We start from the raw sequence: 26,046 nt of genomic DNA, 5'->3' as shown, positions 1-26,046 counted from the left end.
CATGTGTGTTTTGCATTGTGTCTCTCTTTAAATTCATTTTGTGACTCTGAGGTTTATTTTTGTCCTTTTTGGTTATTTTGTGTCTTTTTCTAGTTGTGTGTCTCTTTTAGTGCCAATTTGTGTCTGAAGTGTCATATTGTGTTTCTTTGTAATTCCTTTGCTTACTTTGGGGTTCATTTTTGGTTGATGCGTGTTAATATGAGTGACATTTTTCAGATGAAGGTCAGGGAGCCGCTGGGTTTTTGCCCAGTTGGTCTGTTCAGTAATCCATCCGTGAATTAAGAAGATATTACGCAGACATATTTCTATACCACATATTTAGAAAATGAAGACCCTTGCAGCATCCTTGACTTTTCATTTGGCTGCCTTCAAACTCTTGTGCACTGCCCAGATTGTCTTTAACACATGATGTACTGTAAGTGTAACCATGAAAACATTTAGTGTGAAACAGTGATCATTTGACATGACTGTCAAAATACATCAGATGTGGTGAGGGTCGAAGGGAAGGAGATTAAATCCACAGGGCTACGCATGAGCCAGCCACGTTCAGTCTTATATACACACTGTCCATATTTGGTATACGATAGTAGAGCAGCACTGCCTGAAACCATTTTAAGCAAAAATGAGCCCAGATTGAGCCACGGCTGCAGAGACATGGTTTCCTGTGCTGGGGATCAGTGTAGATTTCATTGTCCAAGCCTGTTAGACAGATATGAATGAAAAGGTTTCAAGGTCAGGAAACAAAAGAGATCAAATTACTTGCAGATATAAAAACAATAAACCAGCGATACATGGCCTATTTTTATCTGTTAGCAACAATTAATATCCTTTATGGAGGAAATATATCAGAACAGTATTTTCCAGATTTCTTACCTCAACAATTTTTTTTTTTTTTTTTTTCAAGTGAGGAAACTCTGAGATTGGAGAATTGAATATGTTTGCAAATGTGCAGGAGAGTTTTAAATGAAAGACACACACATTATGTGCGCACAAAGTTCGTACCCTAGAGCAGACCAGCCAAATTTCACGTGTTTCTGGCTGTACATGTAAACATTCCCAAACTGTATGTATTTAAGGGCCAACATATTGTTCCAGTAGAGAAAGATTAGATTATTGAGACATGGTGAATTTTCTTTTACTGTATTTTGCCTCAAGGAAAATGATCCTTCTCGAAACTGTGCAAACTGAATACCAGAACAGCATGTTTTGCTTCTCTAAGGTATAGCGTGTATGATACCCAGGTTGCTTTCAGTTTGCAGGGTGGTTCAACATTTCATCTCAGCATATGATCAGCAGAGTTGTAATGTAGTGCATTTGTAATAGTACAATAAATTACCTGCAGGTTCTTAATCATGTTCATGTCATAGATCCCTAAACAGACACAGATGGCTCAGGAGATTTTATCCCTTGTAGGACCTACTTTTCATATGGTTATGGGGATTATAGGGATGGTAAAATGTGTGATTAAAAAAGGGGATAAACACAAGTGAATTACTGTAAGTGTTTGTCAAGCAATGCGTGGAGCTCTGTAAGGAGTCGGGGTCTTGAACGTCAGTTTAGAAACCCAATATACATTATGTCACTCATACACAGAGATACTCAGACAGAGACACACTAAAGTTTACTCATAGTAACAAGTCATATGTTGCTTTATTGTGGAAAATAAGTGACACGTGCATAAAACACAGACTATATACAGTATATGGCCTCAAAGTAGAGTACATGCATTCTTACAACTGAGGCAAATTAGTTTCATGTAGACTTTTTGTGTTACAATACTGACATCTGCTGGACATTCTATGACATTACAATACTAGTACCTTGTCCCTGGGAGTCCAGTTTCACTTATTGAATGACATGTTCATGCTGCTTTCAGTATTGTGGGAAATTTTTTGAATAGAACTGTGTATATATAAATATTCAGACATAGCAACAGTGGTGGAGGAAGTACTCAGATCCTTTCCTGTGAAAATAGTTACAAGTAAAAATACTGCATTGAAAATGGTATTTAAGTAAAAGTAAGTATCATGAGGAAAAATAACTTGAAGGATGAATATAACTAAAACCTTTCAAAATTAAAAAAAAAACACCTAAAATTTTCATTAAAAAAGAAGAAGAAAAAACTTCTTAAAATCTCAAAAATATAAACAAAATTGAAAGAAAAAAAACAACAACCCCAAAACTCAAAATTATATTAGAAAATAGAAAATGAATTTTCTGTGAATCAACTGATTGATTAATCAACTAATTGTTGCAGCTGTAGAAATTGTTTGGTTGTTTCATTTATAACAAAACATCATATTTTAAAGAATCTTCTCATGGTTTTAGAAAAATCCTAATTTGTAAAGTAAAGCTTTCAGATAAATGTAATGAAGTAAAAAGTACAATATTCCCTTTGAAATGTTACAGGGTAAAAGTATGCAGCAGGCTAGCATGAAAATAAAATACCTAGGTAAAGTAAAAGTACTTGGAATCCATTCTTAAGCACAGTACTAAATGTACTTGGTTACATTCCAACACTGCAAAACAACAAGGTGGTACTCGATTGTTAAGAACGGGCGAATCTATAGTGCATAGTGTCTATCTCTGGCTGACAAACTGCACTGACACATGTATCACATGAGACTAAATAAGATATAAGATGATAAACCCCTAAAATGCTGGTAACTTTTTTTCAAAAACAATATGTTTATTAATGTATTGATTGATTGATTAATGTTTTTCCACTAATCTCCCGATTTCATAGTGATGTGACACAAATGGGTTATTAAAGTTTCTGTGATGTCTCCAGACTGGAGGATATAAGTCATGGTACCTGGCGACCTCTCTGATCCTTGCCTGAAGTGATGCTTATTAAATATGAACACAGATGCTTTCTGTCTGGTCTCGCTTGCCACTCAATCACTTCCTGACACACTCAGAATATTTGCACTTGACATTGTTTGTTATGTAAATGTCAGTAAATTTTACTGTGAGCTGTGGATTTAAGGCTCATTAAAAGTCACTTAGTCAACATCTTTGCATTCATTTGTGGTGGGGGGCTGAGTGGGTGTGGAGACATTGCCAGTAGGCCATTCCAACAATATACCACTACCCCTGAATATCTCCCTCTTTTGCCCAGTAAGCAGATAAAGTCCCCATTAACTTTTTCCACTGCTGGATCTTTAGGGCCAATGCATGACGCAGTAACAGCTGTAGCATCTGAAGGACATCAGCGTCAGCTGTGGGACATCAGCGTCAGCTGTGGGACATCAGCGTCAGCTGGAGGACATCGGCGTCAGCTGTAGTCTTGCAAGGTGGAGACGTGTACGTCATCAGCGGGGACACCTGAGCACATGTTGCTTTGAATGGGAACAATGGCGGCGCAAACAATTAGCATGGAGGGCTAGCTGTTGAGAGTGTGTCTAACAGCGGTTCGGGTTGAAAATCCAGGGCGCGCACCGACAGAGGGGCAGGCCGAGAGCCGCGGTGGTGGCGTTTCCTCCCGCTTAGGTTTGGCGACGAAGAGCCGCTCGGTTATCTGTGAGTATGCAGGCAGACAGCCACGCTGATGGGAACAACCGGTGTTTTGTTTCTTGCAGCTGATCTCTCGCAATCACTTGCGGTCAGTTAGAAACGTCCGCAGGAGTTATCGAAGCGGAGAAGACAAAGTTAAGTCCGTGAATAAACCGAAATTTGGCGTTCAATTAGCAGGGGCTACAAACAATCCAGCTAAATAGCAGGAGCGGCAGCAGCAGCAGCCGGGGCCACATGCAGCTGAGGGGCCAACTCATAACTTAACGCTTTAAAACCTGGATCGATATCAGTTTACTTGTGATGCAATCATTTTATAAGCTATGTGACTCTTTTGAAAACTGGGGTAAAGAGGGCAATGACCAATGCAATGCATGTCCCAAAAAATGCAAACTGTAAATGTATGTGTGTGTGTATATATATATATATATATATATATATATATATATATATATATATATATATATATGTGTGTGTGTATATGTATATGCACGCACGCTTTTCTTTCTGCACTTTTTCCAGCATAATTTTCATGTCTAATTTTTGGCTCATTTCTGTACTATATTTTCAGGTAATTTGCTTTTTTTCAATTGTTTTTCTTTATTTTCTTTATTATTTTTTGCTCATTTTGGGCCATATATATAACTGTAACTGTATGTATATTTATCTATCTATCTGTCTCTCTATCTTTGTATATATATATGTGTGTGTGTACGATTTTCTTTTCGTACTTTTTCCGCATCATTTTCATGTGTAATTTTTGGCTTATTTTGTACATATTTGCACATACTTGTAACTTTTTTTCAATAGTTTTTCTTTCTTTTTTTCTTTCTTTCTTTTTTTGCTAATTTTTGGGCCATGTCTTGTTAGGTAGGGTTATCAGTTTTATTTAAAAAAATATTATTTTTAAAAAATGAATTCCACTCTAAAAAGGATTTTTTTTTCAACATTTACAAACACATATCATCTGCCTTGTTCTTTTCAAAAGTCATGTTTTATGCTCCAAAATTGGTCTTAAACACAATTCCAAGGTGCATTAAAATAATCTTAAAAAGTCTTTAAGCTGCAGGAACCCCGGGAAAGTGGTTTTATTCGTAGCTTGTTACTTCACTGCACTTTAATCAAATAAACCTCAAACACGACTGTTCTTGCCATAGCTATGAAAATGTCTTTGTTGTTGATTTGTTTCGTGTGTTTGTGTTTTTTTTTTACAGGCATGATCTTATTGCTTTAAATATGTTTTCGCCTCCTCCAAGGTTGGTGGGTAAGAAAAATGTGCTAAACTTTCACACTGGGTTGGAATAAGGTTTATTCAAACTCACTTTTCCAAAAATTTGAAAACAATAGTTTGAATCTTTAGAAGTGGGGCTGTATGAGCTTCTTATCCACAGTCAGTGTGTTACATACATTAGATGGACAAGCAGACAGGAGTACTGCCATACTGTATCGGCAGCAACATAAGAGTATTTTTGCTATCAAACAAACAAAAAAAAATCTTCATCGGTGTAAGTGTACACTATATTTTTTAATATTTCGCTGCTTCACTTTGCTCCCAGACAGCCCTTTCTTATGTGGAACTGAAGGTGTTATATTAGGGCTGGGCAATATGTCATTATGAAATGTATAATGTGATACTACATATGCATCATGCAGTTTAGTACTATTTTTTTTTCTTTTAATTTAGAGTTTTGCATTTATAGTGTTCATGTTGTTCTTTTTGCTATATTTATCTTATACATACCTAGCTTTGATATCCCTTTGCTGCAGTAATAATGCAAATTTACCCATTTTGGGACTAATAAAGGATTGTCATTCTCATGTCATCCGAAATTTTTGACATTGTAATGTTTTAACTATCTTGGTTTCAAAGGATGCATAACAGTAAAGTGATATAGTTTAATAAACTTCACAGACTTTTTAAGCCCTTCCTTTATTTGCCTTTACCCACTTAGTCATTATATCTATTTTGTCAAAGATTATTTATCATCTTAGCATCTCTAGTTTTTTTGTAGAAGAATCAATAGTAAATCGTACGGTATTGTTGCAATATTGTTATTAAAATATTGGATAAAAAATGTGATTGTGACTGTCTCCTCCACCAGACTGCTTTGAAAAAAACAGTAATTTTATCTCGCTGAATACAACAGCTGCTGGTCTACTGCTGCTTTGATCGATTAGTTTACTTGTTTGCTTGACCTTGGTGAATGTGAATTAACCCTTTTTAAGCACACCAAAGACACACAGTAACACAAACATTTTGATCATTGCAGTACTAAATCAGCAACTTATGTGTTCTGTGAGGTAAAATTACTTTTTTTGGCAAAGGAGTACTTTGGTTTTGAAGAGAGCATGAGTGGATGTGAAGGCCTCGGTGTCTGATGCTAAGGTAAAGCGGTAAATCTAATCTAAATATAACACACAATAAAACTGAAGTTGATCTTTTCAGGAAGCTGAAATGCTGCTGCCTCAGTCCGCAGCAGTGCTTTGCGTAGCTTCCGTGGTGCTGCTTGATCCTGATTCTCCAAACTGGGGGCCTGACTATGGATAAGTACCTCATACATACTGACTTTAAAAGATCCGAATCATCCCTCTAATATTTCGTGTGATTAAAAAAACAAAAGAAACAAGATGTCATGTGGATAAATTTTAACTTATTTCACCTGCTAAGTAAGGAAATTTTCTTTCAACGTGCTAAAACTTCTCACAATTAGTCGAGGGGTCACTGCTGAGGTGGGAAAAGTGCTGAAGTAAATTTATGAGATGGTGTAATTTAATTTCTATATCAAAAGCATAATGTGTATTTGAGCGTTACTTCTTTTTTTTCCATCGAGCGCTGCTCTGCTTTGGTATTTTCTTTGATGTGGACACATTTGTGTCCAAACTAAACACATTATCAGCTCCTCCAGACGGACCGCAGCGAGACTGCTCGGCACACACTCTTCATCCATCTCTTCTTGTCTTTGCGCTGCTTTAAAAAAGGTGGTCAGATCAGTATATTGAGTCCACTTTTCTCTTCCCAGGAGTACCAGATCGATATTATCTTCGCCCAGACCTGGGTGGACACCCGTCTGCGGTATAACAGCAGCAGCAGCAGCATGCGGCTAACCCTCAACAGGTACGCTGGAATTACTGCGGATATGCGGCTCTATTTCAAAGATATGTCAACATGCGGCTGCAGCATCGATGCTGTTTAGAAATTAAAGCATTTTATATCAACATGTTGTCAAAAGAGCTCGCTGTGACTTTTTCTTTACACTGTAGCGACTATTGTGCATCATCATTTTCACACTGTGATATTCATTTGAGAACAATATCTGTCTCTCTCTCAATCAGTCTCCCCGTGTCTGTCTGTCTCTCCTTCATCCAGCAATATGGTCGGCTTGATCTGGCTGCCCGACACCATCTTTAGGAATTCCAAGAATGCAGACTCTCACTGGATCACGACGCCCAATCAGCTGCTGAGGATTTGGAACAATGGAAAAGTACTCTACACACTGAGTTAAGAGGGACACAAACACACACACACACACACACACACACACTACAGTATGATACATGAGACAGAAGTGTGTGTGCACAGTGAAACAATGGCAGGTAGCTCTAGCAGCAGCAACACCCCAGATTTCAAACAAATGAAAGCACTTTCTTGCTTCTAACATTCAAATTTGGGCAAAAGGAAAGAGTGGAGCAAGCAGCAACGAACCAACTTGTGGTCCTCATTAATACGCAATAATTGGTGCATTTTGCCGCTTAATTCAGGCTGCAGTCATCTTCAATTCATGTTCATTGCAGTAGTTTTTGCAACAAATGCTCTGTATGTTCCCGTCAGGTTTATTATTAGGTGCACAAATCAGTTTGTGCACGTCAGAGCGACCACCTCCTGTCTGTAGAGTCCCTCAAAACATGGTTTCACATCTCAAAGGAACACTTCACCCCTAAAATGATCATTTGTGTATCAATTACTCACCCTGTGTCACACTGAAATCTGGTAGAAAACTTTCACACTGTGAAAGGCAAGCGCAAGTCTGAAGATAAAATGTAAACGTTTCAAAGACGACACAATGTAGCTCAGCATTAGCCTGCAGCTGCACTTTTAGGGTTCAAAGGGCCACAGTGCTGATAGTCATCAGCTTGCCAACCCCTGGAGGACACGTCTCTGTCCCTCTCCTCCAGGCTTCCAGCTAGTGTCCTCCTTCTTACACCAGAGCCTAAAGGAGGCTCTTCCTTCACAAATTCAACATAACACAAGGCAAGTAATTTATATACGCAAGATTTTTGGGGGTTGAAGTATTTCTTAAAGAGGAACTCCGCACTAAACTGTCCTTGCGCTGTGAAGTTCAGCACATCTGACTCATACTTCACTGACTCTGACAATACAGTCAAGACCTCAGAGAATATTATCATAAGAGTACGAGATTAGAAAATGCTGACACGCGTCATTTTCGAAGGCTGGGTCATTCTTGTTTTTAACCTTTGCTGTGATCGACAGCAGAGATACAGACAGGAAATGCAGAGAGAGACAACTTGAGATAATTTTGTAATAATTCAACCTGTCCTCTCAAATTCAGTGAAGTTAAAAATTTAAGGCAGCCCAGCTTCTAACTTTTTCAACCTAAAACAAATAGTTTATTCTTACAGTGTATGGTTAATTGTTGATAATGTTAATGCTAATCCACAGGTGAAAAACCATTAAAACATTTCCTGTCTGTATACAGCTGTCCTTTAAATAAAGGTGAAAAAGCCTAGAAAATGATAGCAGGGTGTGTGCAGTCCTTAAAGTATTAGAACGTCTCAATAATAATATGCATTAAAAGTCACTGAATAGTCTCGAATTGGAATTTGTAAAGTCTTGTCACAATTTTGTATCCTAAATGTCAGTTATCCATCTTTTCTGTATTTACTTATTTATTTTGTCAAATTGAGTCGTCATAGGACAGTATTTTATCCAAAAATATCTTTAAAACAAAAAAAGAGGGAAAGGAAAGTATTTCTTTAAAATAACATTGCAAGTCATACTACCTATCATCATCCAAAATAGCATTAAAAACAAGTGATAGGAGGGTATATCGTTTAAAATAGCATTAAAAAAGTCAAACTATGATATGTCTCACAAAATAGCATAAAAAAGTCATATAGTACAGTTTAAGGTTGCAGCTTTGGTATAAACAGGCCCCGAGGATTGAGGATTTGACATCGTGTGGTGAAACCGTGTAAATACAACTTCTGGGTCTGTCATTTGATGCCACGGGGTAGAAAAAGTCTCTCTCCATAAAGTTATAGTGTGAAAAAACATTTATTTGTGAACTGATCCACTTGGTCCCCATTCAAGTTAACGGAGGGCTAAACGAAGTTGTCCACTCAGCTGGCGAAGTCTGTATTGGCCCAACGATGCAGAAGATCCAGGTACCTTTACATCTGGAAAGGCAAACTTTTCTGCCGCCACTGTGAAGCTTTCATGGGAAAGGACGTGGCTCGGCCTCCAATATGCTTTATCCAGTTCTCTCTGTACATCTATGGGTATAAATCATGATTAAAATAAAAGCTGCATCAATCCTTCCCGTGTTCTCCGCCTGCAGCCGTTATCTGTTTCTCTTTCACTCCTCTAACTCGCCCTCTGCGTGGTTTCCAGACGGCTACCCACGAGACGAGATCGTGTACAAGTGGAGCCGCAACTCAGCGGAGACCTCGGACCAGAAATACTGGAGGCTTTACCAGTATGATTTCATGGGGCTCCGAAACACCACGGACGTGCTCACGACGACAGCAGGTAAGACAAACGGCAACAAAAGGTCAGCAAGTCCAATACACGAGTCAAAAAACGGTTTCAATTCATGACATTATGGCTGATGATGACATAAAACGTAATCAATCCATGCGGGGAAGCTCTTATCTTTCGTGGAGGTCAAAGGTCACTTTGAGCTAGCAGCTGGTCAGAGTGAACGGGACAGTCTGTGGTTTGCGCCGCTGTTCTGCAGTCTGATGGCAGTGGCTACAAATTAATGCCTGAAGCGCTTTTGCAGTTTTGCATCGGGGTGGGAAGATCCGGTGCTGAATGAATCATCCCGATTCCTGATTCATCCTGTGGGGAACGAGAGCGTCGGCTCAAAATGATCTGGCGATGCAGCCGATAGTTGTCGAGATATTTTATTAAGTATCACAATTTGAAAAAGGAAACGGACTGGCCGTCTTTTCTGTCTCCTAACAGGCGACTACGTGGTGATGACCGTGTTCTTTGACCTCAGCAGACGGATGGGCTACTTCACCATCCAGACCTACATCCCCTGCATCCTGACCGTGGTCCTCTCCTGGGTCTCCTTCTGGATCAAGAGCGACGCCACGCCCGCAAGAACGGCTCTAGTTGATGTGAGAAACTTTCCTTAATTTCAAAAGCCTTGTGTGACTTGATCCTCCTCGGAAGTAGTCATTTGTTGCAATACATTTTTCGCTTACACCCACCGAATTGGCAGGTGACTCCAGTCCTCCCTGCGGATGATCAGCAGCGCTGCTCATTCAAACCGCAGCTCAGACTAACACGAGGAACACGAGTTCACACACAAATCTGCATGTTTCACCTTCAGCTCTTCATTAAGCCGCCATTTTTGTTTCATTTGTTATTGCAGATTTTATGTTGTTTTTTCCATGCATGACGTGACCGTTGTTTTAAATTATTTTCTTCCCTCATTGCATGCTTCCCAGTAGCTCATTTGCTTTTCTTTGGATGAACGTACGGTGCCGATTTAAGGTGGATTTAAAGGTAAGAGTCCATGACAGTGTACTGTGCAGAGTGAATATGCTGCGTGCCTATTCTTTATATCCAATTTCTAATTGAAAATATGACTAAATTTGACCTACACAAAACACCTACAATATTTCCATTTTAAATTGCATGGGGTTTGTAAATTGGCCTCCGCGTAAACATCACAAGCTACAGTTCACCTTTATCGATCCTCACCGCAGAGATTCGGTTAACGCGGCAGCCCAAAGACAGCAATGCGGGTAAATAGAGACAAATAAGATATACATAGCGAAAGATAAATATTAATCTAAAATAAGAATATAAAATAGGAACTATACTGTGACGTTTTATGACTTTTTTCCCATGTACCATACTATGATTTTTTTTTGCTTTAAAATGTTCTGACTTTTTTCCCACTGTACTCTGACTTTTAATGATATTTTGCACATCCTCTTCAATGACCGTTATTTTTTTCCACATGGTATACTTTGAGTATTTGAAATTTCCACTAAATACTATGGTATGAATTTTTAAACGTTTAACATCACATTTACACTATTACTTTACGCTACGCTACGACTTTACATTATGAGTGTTTTTTCTGCGTCCTATACTATTTTAGTTTTTTTCGACATACTATACTATGACTTTAAGGTTTTTTTTTCTATAAAGTGCATGATGACTTTTTGCTATACAGTATACTATGAATTTTAGTTTTTAACTTATTCTACTGATGACTACTATTTAAAAAAAACTTGTCTGACTGATTTCTCTGCATACTGTACTATGACTGTTTTATTCAGAATGTAATACTTATGACTTTTTGAAATTTTTTCTGACATATTATACTATTTTTACTACTATACTACTGTTGCTATACATTTTTTCTCTATATAACTTTAGTATGTCTTTTTATGGGATTTATATAATATATTTGTCAACATATTTTACTATGACTTTGGAGTATTTTCTATATACTATATTAAGACTTTTTTTTTTTTTTTTTTAGCTTTATAAACATCCTATACTGTGATGTTTGATGACTTTTTTCTACGTCCTATTCTGACTTTTTGATTATATTAAACAACTATGATGCTTTATGATTTTTTTTCTAAATACTAGTATGTTTAGAAGATTTACATACTGTAATGTGACTTTTTGAAGTTCTCTACATAATGAAGAATTACTTTTTGAGTATTTCCGTGTGAGCTTTTCTTTTCCAGAATATTATACTATGACTTTCTGAACATACTATAGTATGGCTTTTTTGAGTTTTTTTCTACTTATTGCACAATGACATTTTCTGTACCATGACTTTAATTTTTCAATTTACTCTACTGTGACTTAAGTTTTTCCTCATACTATAATTTTCTAATGAATTTTACTGCATACTATGCCATGAATTTTTGAGTTATTTAAAAAACTCTTCTATGACTAATTTCGTTCTCTATAGTATACTAAGACTGTGTTACATACTACACAATGACTTTATTTCTTTCAAAATGCAATACTATGACTTTCGTACAGAGTATACAATAATTATTTCAGGGGTTTTTTTTTTTACCTAGTATGCAATGACTTCTTATGAGTATTGTTTTTTTTTTTGCTTATGATACTATGACTGAGGGTTTTTTGGCATACCATAACTTTTTTTAACTAACATTTTTCTACATAGTGTACTATAACTTTGTACCAGTTTTATATATTATAATTCTTGTCTACATATTATACTATAACTTTTAAGTATTTTCTACATACACAGGTATGGTGTTTTGAAGGTTTTTATGAGTTTTAGCATTTCCACATAGTATTACCTGATTTTTATTGAGTTTTTTTCTAAATACAGTACTATGATGACTCAAGTATTTATACCAAACTATACGAGGACTTATTCTTTTTTTCCCCCCTATTTGCTAAACTGAGTATTTATGAGGTTTTTCTACATGGTATACTATGACTTAATGAATTTTTACAGAGTACACTATGACCTTTATACGTTTTCAACAGACATCGCTGTGACTGAGTTTACTTCATGCTATGATGTATTTATTTTTTGGGGTTTTTTTTCTACATAATATATTATGACTTTATTATTTTTTCCTACATACTACACAATAACTTAATAGTTTAACCTAAATTATTACTATTGATTTATGAATATTCTGATTTTTATATCTTGCATGATAAACTATTATACATTTGAGTTTTTTTTCTGCATAGTATGACCAGGGTCGTTCCTAAATACAATTTTATAATTATTAAAGTATTTTTTAATCAAAGTAAGTGTTTTCTGTATGTTTTTTTTTCGCTACACACTAAACTGAGTATTTGAAGTTTTTTCGACATAGTGTACAATGACTGAGCGTTCTACATCGTACACTTTGACTTATATGAATTTTTAACATACATTACTGTGACTCACTTGTCTTTATACTATGACTTTTTGGGAGTTTTTCTATGAAGTGCATGATGACTTTTTTGAGTTTTGCTATATGATATACTATGACTTTTAGTTTTTAACTTATTCTACTGATGATGATTACTTCTATTAAAAAACTTCTCTGACTTCTTCATACTGTATTATGACTGTTTTATTCAGAATGTAATACTGTGACTTTTTTGAATATTTTTCTGACATATTATACTATCTTTACTACTATACAATTTTTTTCTATATATTTGTCCCTATATAACTTTAGTATGACTTTTTATGTGATTTATATAATATATTTGTCAACATATTTTACTCTGACTTTGGAGTATTTTCCACATACTATAGTAGGACTTTTTTTAGTTTTAGTATGAACATCCTATACTATGATGTTTGATGACTTTTTTTCTACATCATATATCCTGATGTTTTATAATTTTTTTCTAAATACTAGTATGTTTAGAAGATTTACATACTGTACTGTGAATTTTTGTTCTCTACAGAATGAAGAATTACTTTTTGAGTATTTCTACATACTGAAGTATGAGATTTTTTTTCAATATACTACACTAACTTTTCAGGATTTTTTGTACATACTATACAATGACTTAATTTTTTAAAAACATATACTTACTATGACTTTATGATTTTTTTGTCTGAATTAAACAGACTTAATTCATCAGTTTTGACTTTTTTTTACATAGCGTACCAGGACCTTTCATGAGTAATTTACTTTATAATATACAATGGCTTTTTCAATATGCCATAATGTGACTTTTTCAGATTTTTTTTGTTACATACTGTACTATAACTTCAGTTTCTTTTTTCTTTTTTTATAGTGTTAGTTTTTTGGAGCGAGTTTTTTCTACATTCTGTACTTTACTGTACTTTTCAACAAACTTAAGTGTTAATATTGCACAATGACTATGAATTTTTTTACAGAGTACACTATGATCTTTACTTCATGCTATGATGTATTTATTTTTTAGGATTTTTTTCTACATGATATATTCTAACTTTTACATTTTTTTCTACATACCACACAGTAACTTAATAGTTTTGGGTTTTTTTAAAAAATATATTATTACTATTTGTGATTTAGGGTCTTTTCTAAATACAATTCTATGATTATTAAAGTATTTTTTATCAAACCATACTTTGACTTTTTCTGTATTTTTTTTTTTTTTTTTGGTGTGTTTTTTGCTACACACTAAACTGAGCATTTGAGTTTTTCTGCATAGCGCTCAATAACTGAGTGTTCTACATAGTATACTTTGAATTCTATGAATTTTTAACATACATTACTTTGGCTGAGTTTTTTTTTTATACTATGACTTTTTGGGAGTTTTTCTACATACTGTACTGTGACGTTTTATAAATTTTTTCCTACGTCTTGTACTATGATTTTTTTTAGATTTCAACATATCCTAAACCTATAGAAAACCTTTTGAGTCTTTTAACACATGATGTTTTGATTTTTGAGTGATACTCTTCTATAACTACTAATACTCTACTCTTGTAAGTGTTTACAAGTTGGGTGTTTGTCATTGTCCTCTTGGCAATACTCCATAGGTTCTCTATGGGGTTCAGGTTTGGGGAGTTGGCTGGCCACGGTCAGCTCACCGCTTGGAAGTAGTTTTGGCTCTGTGGGCAGGTGCAAAGTCCTGTGGGTAAAATCAAATCTCTGGCTGCGTGGACTTCGGACTTGATAAAACAAAGTGGACCAACACCTGCATATAACACGGCGCCCCAAATCATCACAGGCTACGGAAACTTCCCGCTGGACTTCAAACACGCTGGATTCTGCGTCCGGTCGCAGGACAGTAAAATGGACGAGATGTGATTGAGGCTCACTCAGCAACGGGAAATCAGAGACCGCTCTGCGCACATCTTCACAAGGACACGGATGGATGGATTTTGTTGGCAGCCAAAAGGACGCAGGACTCTAATGCAAATTCAAAAATGTACTTCGGAGGATGCCACAGTATGGAGGGTTGTTTCCTCTCAGACGGGGGCGGAACATGCGTGCGGGTCGGCTGTTGTTTGTGGTCTTTGCAGTGTGTTCATTTGCAACTTTTTGGCTTGGCGTCATGGCAGGGGCCATGGGGCGATGGAACAGTTGTCTTTCAGTGCCGCTTGTTCTTTGATGTTGATTTGGTGTTTCTGGGCCTCACGAGTCCCTCTGCACTTTGGCTCCGTGAATGTTTACTGGGTTAAGGGGCCTCGCTTTCCTCCGCTTGTCTCGCACCAGCACTTCTGTTTTGCTAATATCGAGCTGCAGGTGTTGGTTGATGAATTTCCTTCTGGTTGTCATCGTCGATGCATCCAACAATGAAGGAGTCATCAGAGACCTTTTAGGAGGTGGCAGGAAACAGAATTACAGTCTGAGGCGAATACTTGCTGTGACTTTGAGTCTTTTCTACCACGATTTTTAATGAGTTTTTCAACATATTGTAGTTTGACTTTTCCAGTCTAGGTTTTTTAAATCTTTTTTTAACCTACTATATGATGCCTTTAATGATTTTTTTCTGCATAGTCCACAATGACTATGACTTTTTCTACATAATATATTATGCCTTTAATAAGTGTTAACATAGTCCACTACTAGGACTGGGTTTTTTTCTTCATACTATAGTACTGTTTTATTTTTTACTTTAAAATCTACAAACTAAAGTAGGACTTTTTGAAGAAATTTTTCCAGGGTGCTACGAATTATATTATGACTATTTAGAGGGGTTTTTCTACATGCCTTTTGAGTTTTTTTGTCATACTTTTTTCAGTTTTTCTTAATATACTGTGACTTTTTGAAGGTTATCTACATGCATACATGTATTATGACTATTTTTTGAGTATTCCAAATACTACACCACGCGGGGATTTTATTTTATTCCCCACAATATGATTTTCTACATACTATGCTTTGAATTTTTGATGAATTTTACAGCCTATATTGTGAATTCATGGCTGTTTTTTACATACTGTTTTTTAATACTATTAATTACTATTAATTCTTTTGACATTTTTCAACATACTATGAATTAGTGAATTATTTTGCTACATTGTATATGGTGACTTATTGAGTTTTTTCATCGTACTATACTGTGACTTTTTAAGTGTATTTTCTTTATACTATACACTTTATAGAACTTTTTCCTAAATAGCATATTGTGACTTATGACTTTTATATACCATGTAAGTTTTTCCGATAAACTGTTATTACTTTTTGAGAGTTTTTTTAAACACACTGAAATGTTCCATAACTTTTTTCTACATACTGGTAGATTTTTCAGGATACTATCTGACTCTGACTTTTAGAAATTTTTCTACGTACAGAAATATGACTTTTTAGGTTGTTTTTCTAACATACTGTACTACTACTACCACTACTGTATTGTTTTCTCTTTCATAGTATACCATGACTTTTTGTTATTCTTTTTTGTACGTACTCTACAACAACTTGATTTTTTGGATAAACTATACTTTGAGGTTTTTTTCGACATAGTACACAGTAAGTCACTGACTTTTTCTATATAGCATAATATGACTACTATATTATACTATGATATCTTTTTCTTTAAATACTAGGTATAATATGGTATATAGTATACTATGACTTTATGAGTTTTTACTAACTTTTTACTAACTTTTACTATTTCCAACATACTGTGCAATTATTTTTTATATCTTTTTTCTACATAGTATACTATAACTTTAATGAGTTTGATATACTGTATTATTTGAGAACATTCTATATATACTATAACCTTTTTTTCTACAGCCTATACTTTGACTTTTTTAGGTTTTTTTTATACTATACTAGGATCTATTTTTTTCTGCATACTTAAGTATGTAGGGTTTTTGAGTAGTATGGGTTTTTGAGTTTTTTTCAGCTTACAATTTATGTTTTATTTTATGCAGTGCCGTAATGACTTGATGACTTTTGCTACATAGTATACGGTTACCTTTTTTATGAGTTTTTTCAACATACTGTACTATTATTTACTATGAGGTTTTTTTGAGATATTATATTCAGACCTTTTATTACTTTTTCTACATAGTCCACAATTACTTTTTCTACATAATATACTACGACTTAAACAACATACTCTGACTTCTATATACAATCGTATAATTTTATAGGTTTATTTTTAAAAGCTACACATTAACTTTTTTCTAATTTCTAAAGTAGTACTTTTTGAGGTTTTTTTTTTCCAATATAGTATATAATGTAGTTTTATGACTTTATTTCTATAAACTATATTATGAATTTTTATAAAGTTTTTATACATACTATATGATGACTTTTTGAGTTTTTTCCAGCATACTGTACTATGACTTTTTGGAAGTGTTAAAACATAGATACATATAATATGACTATTTTCTAAGGTTTTTCAAATTACTAGACCATGATGTTGAAATATTATTTTCAACATTCTATACTGAGACTTTTTCATGACTTTTTATATACTATATTATGAATTTATGACTTTCCTACATAGTATACTATGACTTATGAGTGTGTTTGGTTTTTTTTTTTTAAACACAGAATGACTTTTTGACTTATTTCAGCATAATGTCGACATAGAGCACAATGACTTTCTGCATACTGTACCGTGGCTTTTTAGAAGCTGTTTTTGCAACTACTGTAATATGCTAAGTCTTAAGTCATCCTACATTTTTTACTTGGTATACAATTACTACAATTCTATATTTTTTTGAGTTTTTTCAGTGTAGTATAATATGACTTTTCAGAATTTTAGCTACATTATATACTATGACTTTTTGATTGTTGTCTAAGTACTTTGCCGTGAATGTGAATTTATTTAACATAACAAACTATGACATTTTGTGAGTTTTTCTACTTATTATAGTACGGTTGTTTAACTATTTTCAGCATACTCTGCTATGTATTTGTATAACTTTTTTCTACATAGTATACTATAACTTTAATGAGTGATATATTGTGTTATTAGAAAATATACTATACAATGACTTTTTCCCTACACCCTATACTCTGATTTTTAGAGTTTTTTTATACTGTACTAAGACTTTTTTTTCTACATACTTAAGTTTGACTTTGCAAGTTTTTTCCAACATACTATACAATTACTTTGAGTTTAATGCTATGCAGTGCACAGTGACTTAATGACTTTCTAAATAGTGTAGTTATTTTTTTCATGTGTTTTTTCAACATAACTATACTATGACTTACTATGTTTTTTTTTAAGATACTATAGTAAGACCATTAAATACTTTTTCCTACTTAGTCCACACTTTGACTTTGTTTACATAATATACTATGACTTCAATACGTTTTCAACATACTCTGATTTCTATATACAATAGTATCAATTTATATTTTTTTCTGAAAGCTACACATTGACATTTTTTCCACTTTAAAGTATGACTTTTTTTATTTCTTAAAAAATATGATATATTATGCAGTTTTCTGACTTTATTTCTTTATACTATATTATGACTTTTAATAAGGTTGTTTTTACATACTACATGATGACTGTTTTAGTTGTTTCTACATGGTATGCTATGACTTTTTGAGGGTTTTTTTCATACTATAGAGTGACTTTGATTTTTCCTTCATACTTTACTATGATTTTTTGGAGTTTTTTTTCTTCACAAAGATAAATGACACATGACTAATTTCTGAGGTTTTTCTAATTGCAATACCATTACTTGATAAATACTATTTTTGAAATACTATACTAGGATTTTTTTATGACTTTTTATTTACTATATTATAAATTTATGACTTCTTTCTACATAGTATACTATGACATAGGAAGAGTTGTTTTTTCTAAATAAGATACTATGAGTTTTTGAGTTATTTCAGCATACTGTTAGTTTTTGTCAACATAGTGCACATTGATTTTCTGCATACCATGCTATGATTTTTTTTAGAAGTTTTCTTTGCAACTACTTCAATATAATTTATAAGTCTTTTAAAATATCCTACACTTTGATTTTTTGAGTTTTCAAAGTACTATACCGTACTTATGGCTTGAAATAATTTTTTAGAATTTTTCTATGAAACTTACTATTCCATTTTTGTAAGTTTGATATACTATATTATTTTTCTACATATACTATGACTTTTGAGTATTTTTCTACGTGGTATAATATGATGGTGTGAGACTTGTGTCAACATACTGTACTATGACTAATTTTGACTTTTTGTAGCATCCTCCACTCTGACTTTTGAGATTATTTTTTTTTACTTATGATATGACCTTATCTGACTTGTTTTCTACAAATTTTCAATGTATTATACTATGACTTATTGACTTTTTTTCAAAATAGTGAAGTTAGAATTGTAGTTTTTTAAGAGATTTATTCTATGTAGTGCACAATGAATTTACATGACGTTTTGTACAGTTTTATAAACTTCAATACTGTTAACAGTTAATGACTTTTTTTCCACACATACCATACTATGAGTTATTATTATTATTTTTTCTACTTAGAAGATTTTTCAACATACTACAGACTTGTTGAATTGTTTTTTTCCATATTAAAGTATGACTTTGGATTTTTTTTTAAATACTCTATGTCTCTGTAAATGATATACTATGCTCTGACTTTGTAGACATTTTCCGACATACTGTACTCTGACTTCTTTAGCAGTATGACGTTTGTGATGTCTTTTTTTCTAAATACTGTACTGTACTTTTTTCAGTTTTTTTCAGGATCATTGGTTGAAACGTAATAGAGGGCAAGACCAAAAAAAAAACCCATAATTGAACTCCTTATAAAACTCCTTCAAGTACTGACTAACACGTAGAAGTACATGATTGTTGATTAGTGTTAACCGCTTGCTAAAATGTTTTCTGTAACGCCCCCCTCCGTGGTTAGAGTTAGAGATGAGGCTCGGTTCAGATATATACGTAGGGGGAATTACATATCAAGGGAGCAACTACGCCCCCACGCAGCTCGCCGTCAAACAGAGCACGAGCATGTACGTTAGCTGGAATTCCGTTTGACACCAAAATAACAAACAAAACTCCAGAAAAAATATGAATGATTTTTATATTTAAAATGTTGTTAGAAATAAAATATAGATACACGTCCATTTTATTTTATTCTATTTATTACGTGTTAAGATTCTCTTTCTTTTCAGATCATTTTCTTGATATCCTCGCAGCTCCAAACAGGAAAGCTTTCCCTTTTTGAAATAATACACCCCTTTATTCCAGTGAAGTTTTTCTAACGGCATCATTTCAACTTCACATTAACCTACTTTGTCGGCACAGTACATTCGCTGTTATTTTGGGCTGCTGTGATCTCCAGTCTTTCTGCTCGCATCTCAAAACACACACCGATACAAACAATAGCGACACCCACCCTTGTTGTGTGGGGCAAAGACCCTAGTTTCAGGACAGATTGAGTCTGTAGACATTATAAATGTCACGCAGTCTTGTGACCCGGCCTCTGATCCCGGACTGGTCAGCGTCTGATATTTGTTAGCATATTGCGGCAACTCACCATCACTACCGGACACGTGCGACACAGTTTGTTTGCCAAACACCATGTCTGTGAAACGGCATTTTGAAAATGTGTGTCTAAAAAAAACCAAAAAAACCCAAAAAACAGCAAATCTGTTTTTTCTGTTTTTCTCTTTTCACTGTCAATATTATTGGGCCCTCTGCAGAATATTTGCTTTGCACAGGCACAGCACGGAGAGACTGAGAGGGAAAGACGGCGAGCTTACGAGAACCAGGTGCAATACTGCTTTATACCGTGACATTAGCGATGATGTTTTGATGGCGTATTATTCATTAGGGCTGTGACAGTAACGGCGGTCATGTGATGCCGACCGCGGGATAGAGCTCATTACAGTAATCAGGTTTTTTTTTTTCCTGCAAAAAGTTACAGGTCTGAAAATGGTGTGTGATATAAAATATACGGTAAAACTTCAATTAACAGCCCTGTCTATAATGTTATTATTATTATATTTGGGACGGGGATCTATACGGGACTGGCTTTTAATTCCTTTCACAGCAAAGTTTGAAACATAATCAGATTGTCTCTTAAACTTCTTGAGGCTGTATTTTATTCTAAACCATGTGTTATTTTTTGTTTTTTAGTAAAATTAACTGAACGATTGAATCCTACCAAACTAAAGTTGCGTGTAGCGTGTTCATATTGTCCTTTTTAAACAAAAGTGTAAACACGTGTACATATTTGTATGCGTGATCTAAGCAGCTAGCTTAAGTTATATCCGTCTGGTAGCCGACAACCGTTTTTTTATTTATTTTTTTTTACATCCAAATAACTTCTATAAAAAGAGCCCCGTCGCAGCCAGAGCGGGCCTCTAATTGAGACGGGCCCTTATTTGTCTAAATCTGTCGCAGCCCCGGCTAGTAAAGCGGGTGTTAAATTGGGACCGGGCTTTTATTTGAAGTTTTACGGTAAACGCAGTAATAATTGTCATTGTTAACTGTGTTCCATATGTTGCAAAAGCTTTTCCAAAGCTCTCTCCTTCAGATCCCCGCACGCAAGGGTCAGCGACAGTCTTTCAGGTGATTCATTTCTTAATGTGTCTAATTATTTCTCTTATGTGGTATCTATAAACAGAGAGAGACACTCCTGCATGCTGTCCCGCTTACTGCTGACATATTTATTGCACCAATAAAACAACATTTTGGTCCATCAGACCTTCATCAGGTGTGTCAGCAGTAAGCGGGACGGTGCGCGAGACTTTCTCTCTTTGTTTGTAAAATGCACCGTCCGTCGGTGTGCGTCGCTTAGCTTCTGCACCGGCCTCGTGGACTGTACTTTACGGTGGTGGGTGTGTGATTTGTGAATCTTTTCTAAATATAAAATACTACCTTTTAAAGTTGTCTGTCCCCCACCTGCATGAAATTTGAAAAGACAAGTCTGCCCTCAGCGCTGAATGTTTTTGAAGATGACTGACTCGTTTCTTAGCGCCTCTTCTCCCCTCAGGCACGATCGGCGCCTATCTCAGGCCACCGCGGGAGGCCGGCGAGGCGGGCGAGGCGAGGCGGCTGACCGGAGGCCGTTTGATTCGACGACGATGGCCGGCGCGGCTAACACTCGATCCCGACCCAGCGGGACATCGAATCATCGGTGATACGGTCGATGCGGTTGATTCGGGGAAACCGGTTCGTCGCCCGAGGTTCTTCTCCTCCCAACCGAAGAACTGCCGTGCGGTCTGAAGAGAGGAACGACCAAAGTTTCAGAGGATGAATACAGCAGAGCTGCAACACAGCACCTTTTCGAAGGTGACTTGTTGGCTTCCCCCGGAGACGTTAGAGACGCGCTCCTGAAGGACATGACGACTTTGCCCGAAGAGCGGCGCGATGAAGCAAAGCACAGTTATGCATTCTTCTGTCACAAATGCTGTCACAGCCGTAACTGTCACGACGTTGGGTTTTGTGTGCTATTGTGGACTTTATTTTTGAGGCTTTTCCTCATGTTTTATTTTGTCACTGTCATGTGTGGTTTAACCTGCTGTCCTAAACTTACAGTTTCACGGCGTAGTGCGACATTTTGTGATGTTTTACGGCACACCGCAATACGACTTTTTCAACACATGACATCCATGACTTCTCTTCCATGACTTTTTGATGGTTTTCAGGACACACCTTTGACTTTTTTACAGTGTTTTACGTCTCTGTACCACCACTTTATAATGGCATACTATTTTACGACTGATCTTTAAAGCCTGCTCTGACTTTTCACGACACATTATATCGTGTCCTTTTTCTATTACGTTTTTTGTGGCACTACCGGGACTTTGTTCTACGACACGACGTACTAGAACTTTCACGGCACGCTTTACTGTGACTCTTTTTCATCATGCATTTGGCACAGTGTACTAGAGCGTGTTTACGCCACACCATACTATGACTTTTTTTAAGATACGTGATACTCTATACTGTGACTTTCTTTGACACCACTATACTATGCCTAATTTTAGGCATATTCCACCGTGACTTTGTAATGGCGCACTATTTTATGATTGATATGACTTTTGCACGTTGCACTGTATGACTTGTTGTGCTTGTTTGTTCTGCTTTACGACACACTACACCGTGACCCTTTCTATTATGTTTTACGGCAAGAATTACTGCGACTTTTTCTCTGATAATTAAGGCTCACGATGGCTCTGGTCTTGTTCTATCACATTCTAAAGTCTGATCATTTTTTACGGCATACTATACTGTGGCTTCGTAATGTTTCATGACACAACATACTTGAACCTTTTATGGCATACTTTGCTATAGCATATTTCTTTTTACGATGTGTTACGGCACACCGTAACTATGACTCTTTCCTGTCACATAACGCTGTGACATTTGTTGTGATGTTTTATGACGTGGCACACGAGAGTGTCACGTTATTATAGCGTACTGTACGATTTCTGACTATTTTCTGGCGTGCTTTGCTACGACTTTTCAGGACATACCTCACTGACTATTTTTAATCAGACAGCACTATGCATACCCTACTGTGACATTTTTGTGATTTATGACTTTGTGTGTATAAGATGGCTTTGTATAACTCTGAAATGGAGCATCATTCTGAGACTTGGTCAGGACGCACTTTTCTATGACTTTGACACATTACACGGTGACTTTATGATGTTTAGTGACACTGTGTGTGGCTTTTTGTGTCGTTTTGTAGCACACCAATATAATTTTCTGGCATCCTGCTTTTTCTGATTATTTAATGGCATACTACATCACACTATTGATCCTTTCTGACACAATATAGCAGAGCTTTCCACGGCATGATTTATTTTGAATATATATCGAAGGTATATCTTTTTTTGCGATGTTTTATGGCATACCGTGCCATGATTTTTCATGGCACACTATTCAATGACTATTGTGAATGGCGTATGACTGTTTTGATGGCATATTTCTTTTTTTATGATGCTTTATGGCATTTAATGACTATTGTGAATGACGTATGACTTTTTTATGATTTATGGCACACCATACCGCAACTCTTTATGGCATACTTCACAGCAACATCTTCACGACCCACTAAACGGTGACATTTTCACAGCGTAGAACTTTGTGTGTATGTGTGGCATGATATACTGTAAAAACATGATTTATGACAACGTACTGGAGTTTTTTACGGCATACTTTTCTCTTTGATGGCATATTTCTTTTTTTATGATGTTTTGTGGCACACTATGCTGTCACTCTTTATGGCATACCTCCTTGACTATATTGATGGCATACTGATTTGTTATGATCTTTTATGGCGTACTGTGCTATGAATTTCCATGGCATACTATTTATTGACTACTGTGTGTGGTGTATGACTTTTTTATGATTTATGGCGCGCTGTACCGCGACTCTTTATGACATACTTCACTATGATTTTGACCTAACTTTATTTTTGTTTTTTTTTATGGCATACTATACTGTGAAATAGCAATTTTTGACAATGTATCTGAGCTTTTTATGGCACACTTTTTTGATGGCATATTTTATTTTAATAATTAATTATGGCACACCGTACTGTGACTTTTCATGGCATACCTGGCTGACTATATTGATGGCGTATTTCTTTTTTATGATGTTTTTATGGCATAATATTTAATGACCATTGTTAATGGCGCATGGCTATTTTATGATTGATGGCACACCATACCGCAACTCTTGAGTACGACATCTTCACGACCCACTAAACGGTTACATTTTCACGTCGTAGAACTTTCTGTGTGTATTTATGGCATACTACACTGTAAAAATATGATTTATGACAACGTACTGGAGCTTTTTGTGGCATACTTTTCTCTTTGATGGTATATTTCTTTTTTGAAGTGTTACGGCACACAATACTGTGACCTTTTATGGCATACCCCTCTGACTATATTTAAGGCATATTTCTTTGTTTTCATGTTTTGTGACATACAGTGCCATGATTTTTCATGGCATACTATTCAATGACTATTGTGAGTGGCATATGACTTTTTTCTGATTTATGGCACACCGCACCACGACTCTTCATGGCATACTTCCCAACAACATCTTCACGACCCACTAAACGGTGACATTTTTACGGCGTAGAACTTTCTGTGTGTATTTATGGCACGCTCTACGGTGAAAATATGATTTATGACAACGTACTCGAGCTTGTTGTGGCATACTTTTCTCTTTGGCATACTGTGCTTTCACTTTTTATGGCATACCTCTCTGACGATATTGAAGGCATATTTCTCTTCTGTGATGCTTTATGGCATACCGTGCTATGAATCTTGATGGCATACTATTTATTGACTATTGTGAATGGCGTATGACTTTTTTGACGGCATACCTCTGTGAGTATTTTGATGGCATATTTCTTTTTTTATGATGCTTTATGGCATTTAATGACTATTGTGAATGACGTATGACTTTTTTTTATGATTTATGGCACACCATACCGCAACTCTTTATGGCATACTTCACAGCAACATCTTCACGACCCACTAAACGGTGACATTTTCACGGCGTAGAACTTTCTGTGTGTATTTATGGCATACTATACTGTAAAAACATGATTTATGACAACGTACTGGAGTTTTTTACGGCATACTTTTTTCTTTGATGGCATATTTCTTTTTTTATGATGTTTTGTGGCACACTATGCTGTCACTCTTTATGGCATACCTCCTTGACTATATTGATGGCATACTGATTTGTTATGATCTTTTATGGCGTACTGTGCTATGAATTTTCATGGCATACTATTTATTGACTACTGTGTGTGGTGTATGACTTTTTTATGATTTATGGCGCGCTGTACCGCGACTCTTTATGACATACTTCACTATGATTTTGACCTAACTTTATTTTTTTTTTTTTTTATGGAATACTATACTGTGAAATAGCAATTTTTGACAATGTATCTGAGCTTTTTATGGCACACTTCTCTTTCACACTTTTTTGATGGCATATTTTATTTTAATAATTAATTATGGCACACCGTACTGTGACTTTTCATGGCATACCTGGCTGACTATATTGATGGCGTATTTCTTTTTTATGATGTTTTTAATGGCATAATATTTAATGACCATTGTTAATGGCGCATGGCTATTTTATGATTGATGGCACACCATACCGCAACTCTTGAGTACGACATCTTCACGACCCACTAAACGGTGACATTTTCACGTCGTAGAACTTTCTGTGTGTATTTATGGCATACTATACTGTAAAAATATGATTTATGACAACGTACTGGAGCTTTTTATGGCATACTTTTCTCTTTGATGGTATATTTCTTTTTAGACGTGTTACGGCACACAATACTGTGACCTTTTATGGCATACTCCTCTGACTATATTTAAGGCATATTTCTTTGTTTTCATGTTTTGTGACATACC

The 26,046-nt window shown here is 35.5% G+C and overlaps 2 protein-coding genes across 8 annotated transcripts in view; one reads left to right on the top strand and one right to left on the bottom strand.

Moving 5' to 3' along the window:
• Positions 1-1,615: 1,615 nt before the first annotated feature.
• LOC148185505 (uncharacterized) overlaps positions 1,616-26,046 on the bottom strand; it is a 44,833-nt gene continuing 20,402 nt past the window's right edge. Inside the window, exon 7 of one of the 2 annotated variants that reach the window (XM_088074180.1) lies at positions 1,616-6,971. In XM_088074180.1, coding sequence (XP_087930306.1) covers positions 6,952-6,971 — 20 coding nt within the window. In that variant the 3' untranslated portion in view covers positions 1,616-6,951. The remainder of the gene's footprint in view (positions 6,972-26,046) is intronic. The other variant, XM_088074181.1, reaches the window with a different exon arrangement.
• LOC121939648 (gamma-aminobutyric acid receptor subunit gamma-3-like) lies at positions 3,384-24,091 on the top strand. 6 transcript variants are annotated; one of them, XM_088074174.1, is made up of 8 exons: positions 3,384-3,522; positions 4,728-4,769; positions 6,534-6,628; positions 6,881-7,011; positions 9,143-9,280; positions 9,719-9,876; positions 21,156-21,214; positions 21,639-24,091. In XM_088074174.1, the coding sequence occupies exons 3-8, from the start codon at positions 6,609-6,611 to the stop codon at positions 21,784-21,786; spliced, it is 654 nt and encodes a 217-aa protein (XP_087930300.1). In that variant the 5' UTR covers positions 3,384-3,522; positions 4,728-4,769; positions 6,534-6,608; the 3' UTR covers positions 21,787-24,091. The 6 variants fall into 6 exon arrangements, with proteins under 6 accessions (XP_087930300.1, XP_087930299.1, XP_087930302.1 ...); XM_088074173.1 differs by having other exon boundaries at positions 4,728-4,777; XM_088074176.1 differs by having other exon boundaries at positions 4,728-4,777; positions 6,847-7,011.

The sequence above is a fragment of the Plectropomus leopardus genome, chromosome 24 (assembly GCF_026936395.1).
Source record: "Plectropomus leopardus strain MGB_pleo_1.0 chromosome 24, ASM2693639v1, whole genome shotgun sequence".
In the NCBI taxonomy this organism is placed as follows: Eukaryota; Metazoa; Chordata; class Actinopteri; order Perciformes; family Serranidae; genus Plectropomus; species Plectropomus leopardus.
Note: the sequence above shows the minus strand (reverse complement) of the source record. Positions and strands in the feature narration are given on the sequence as shown.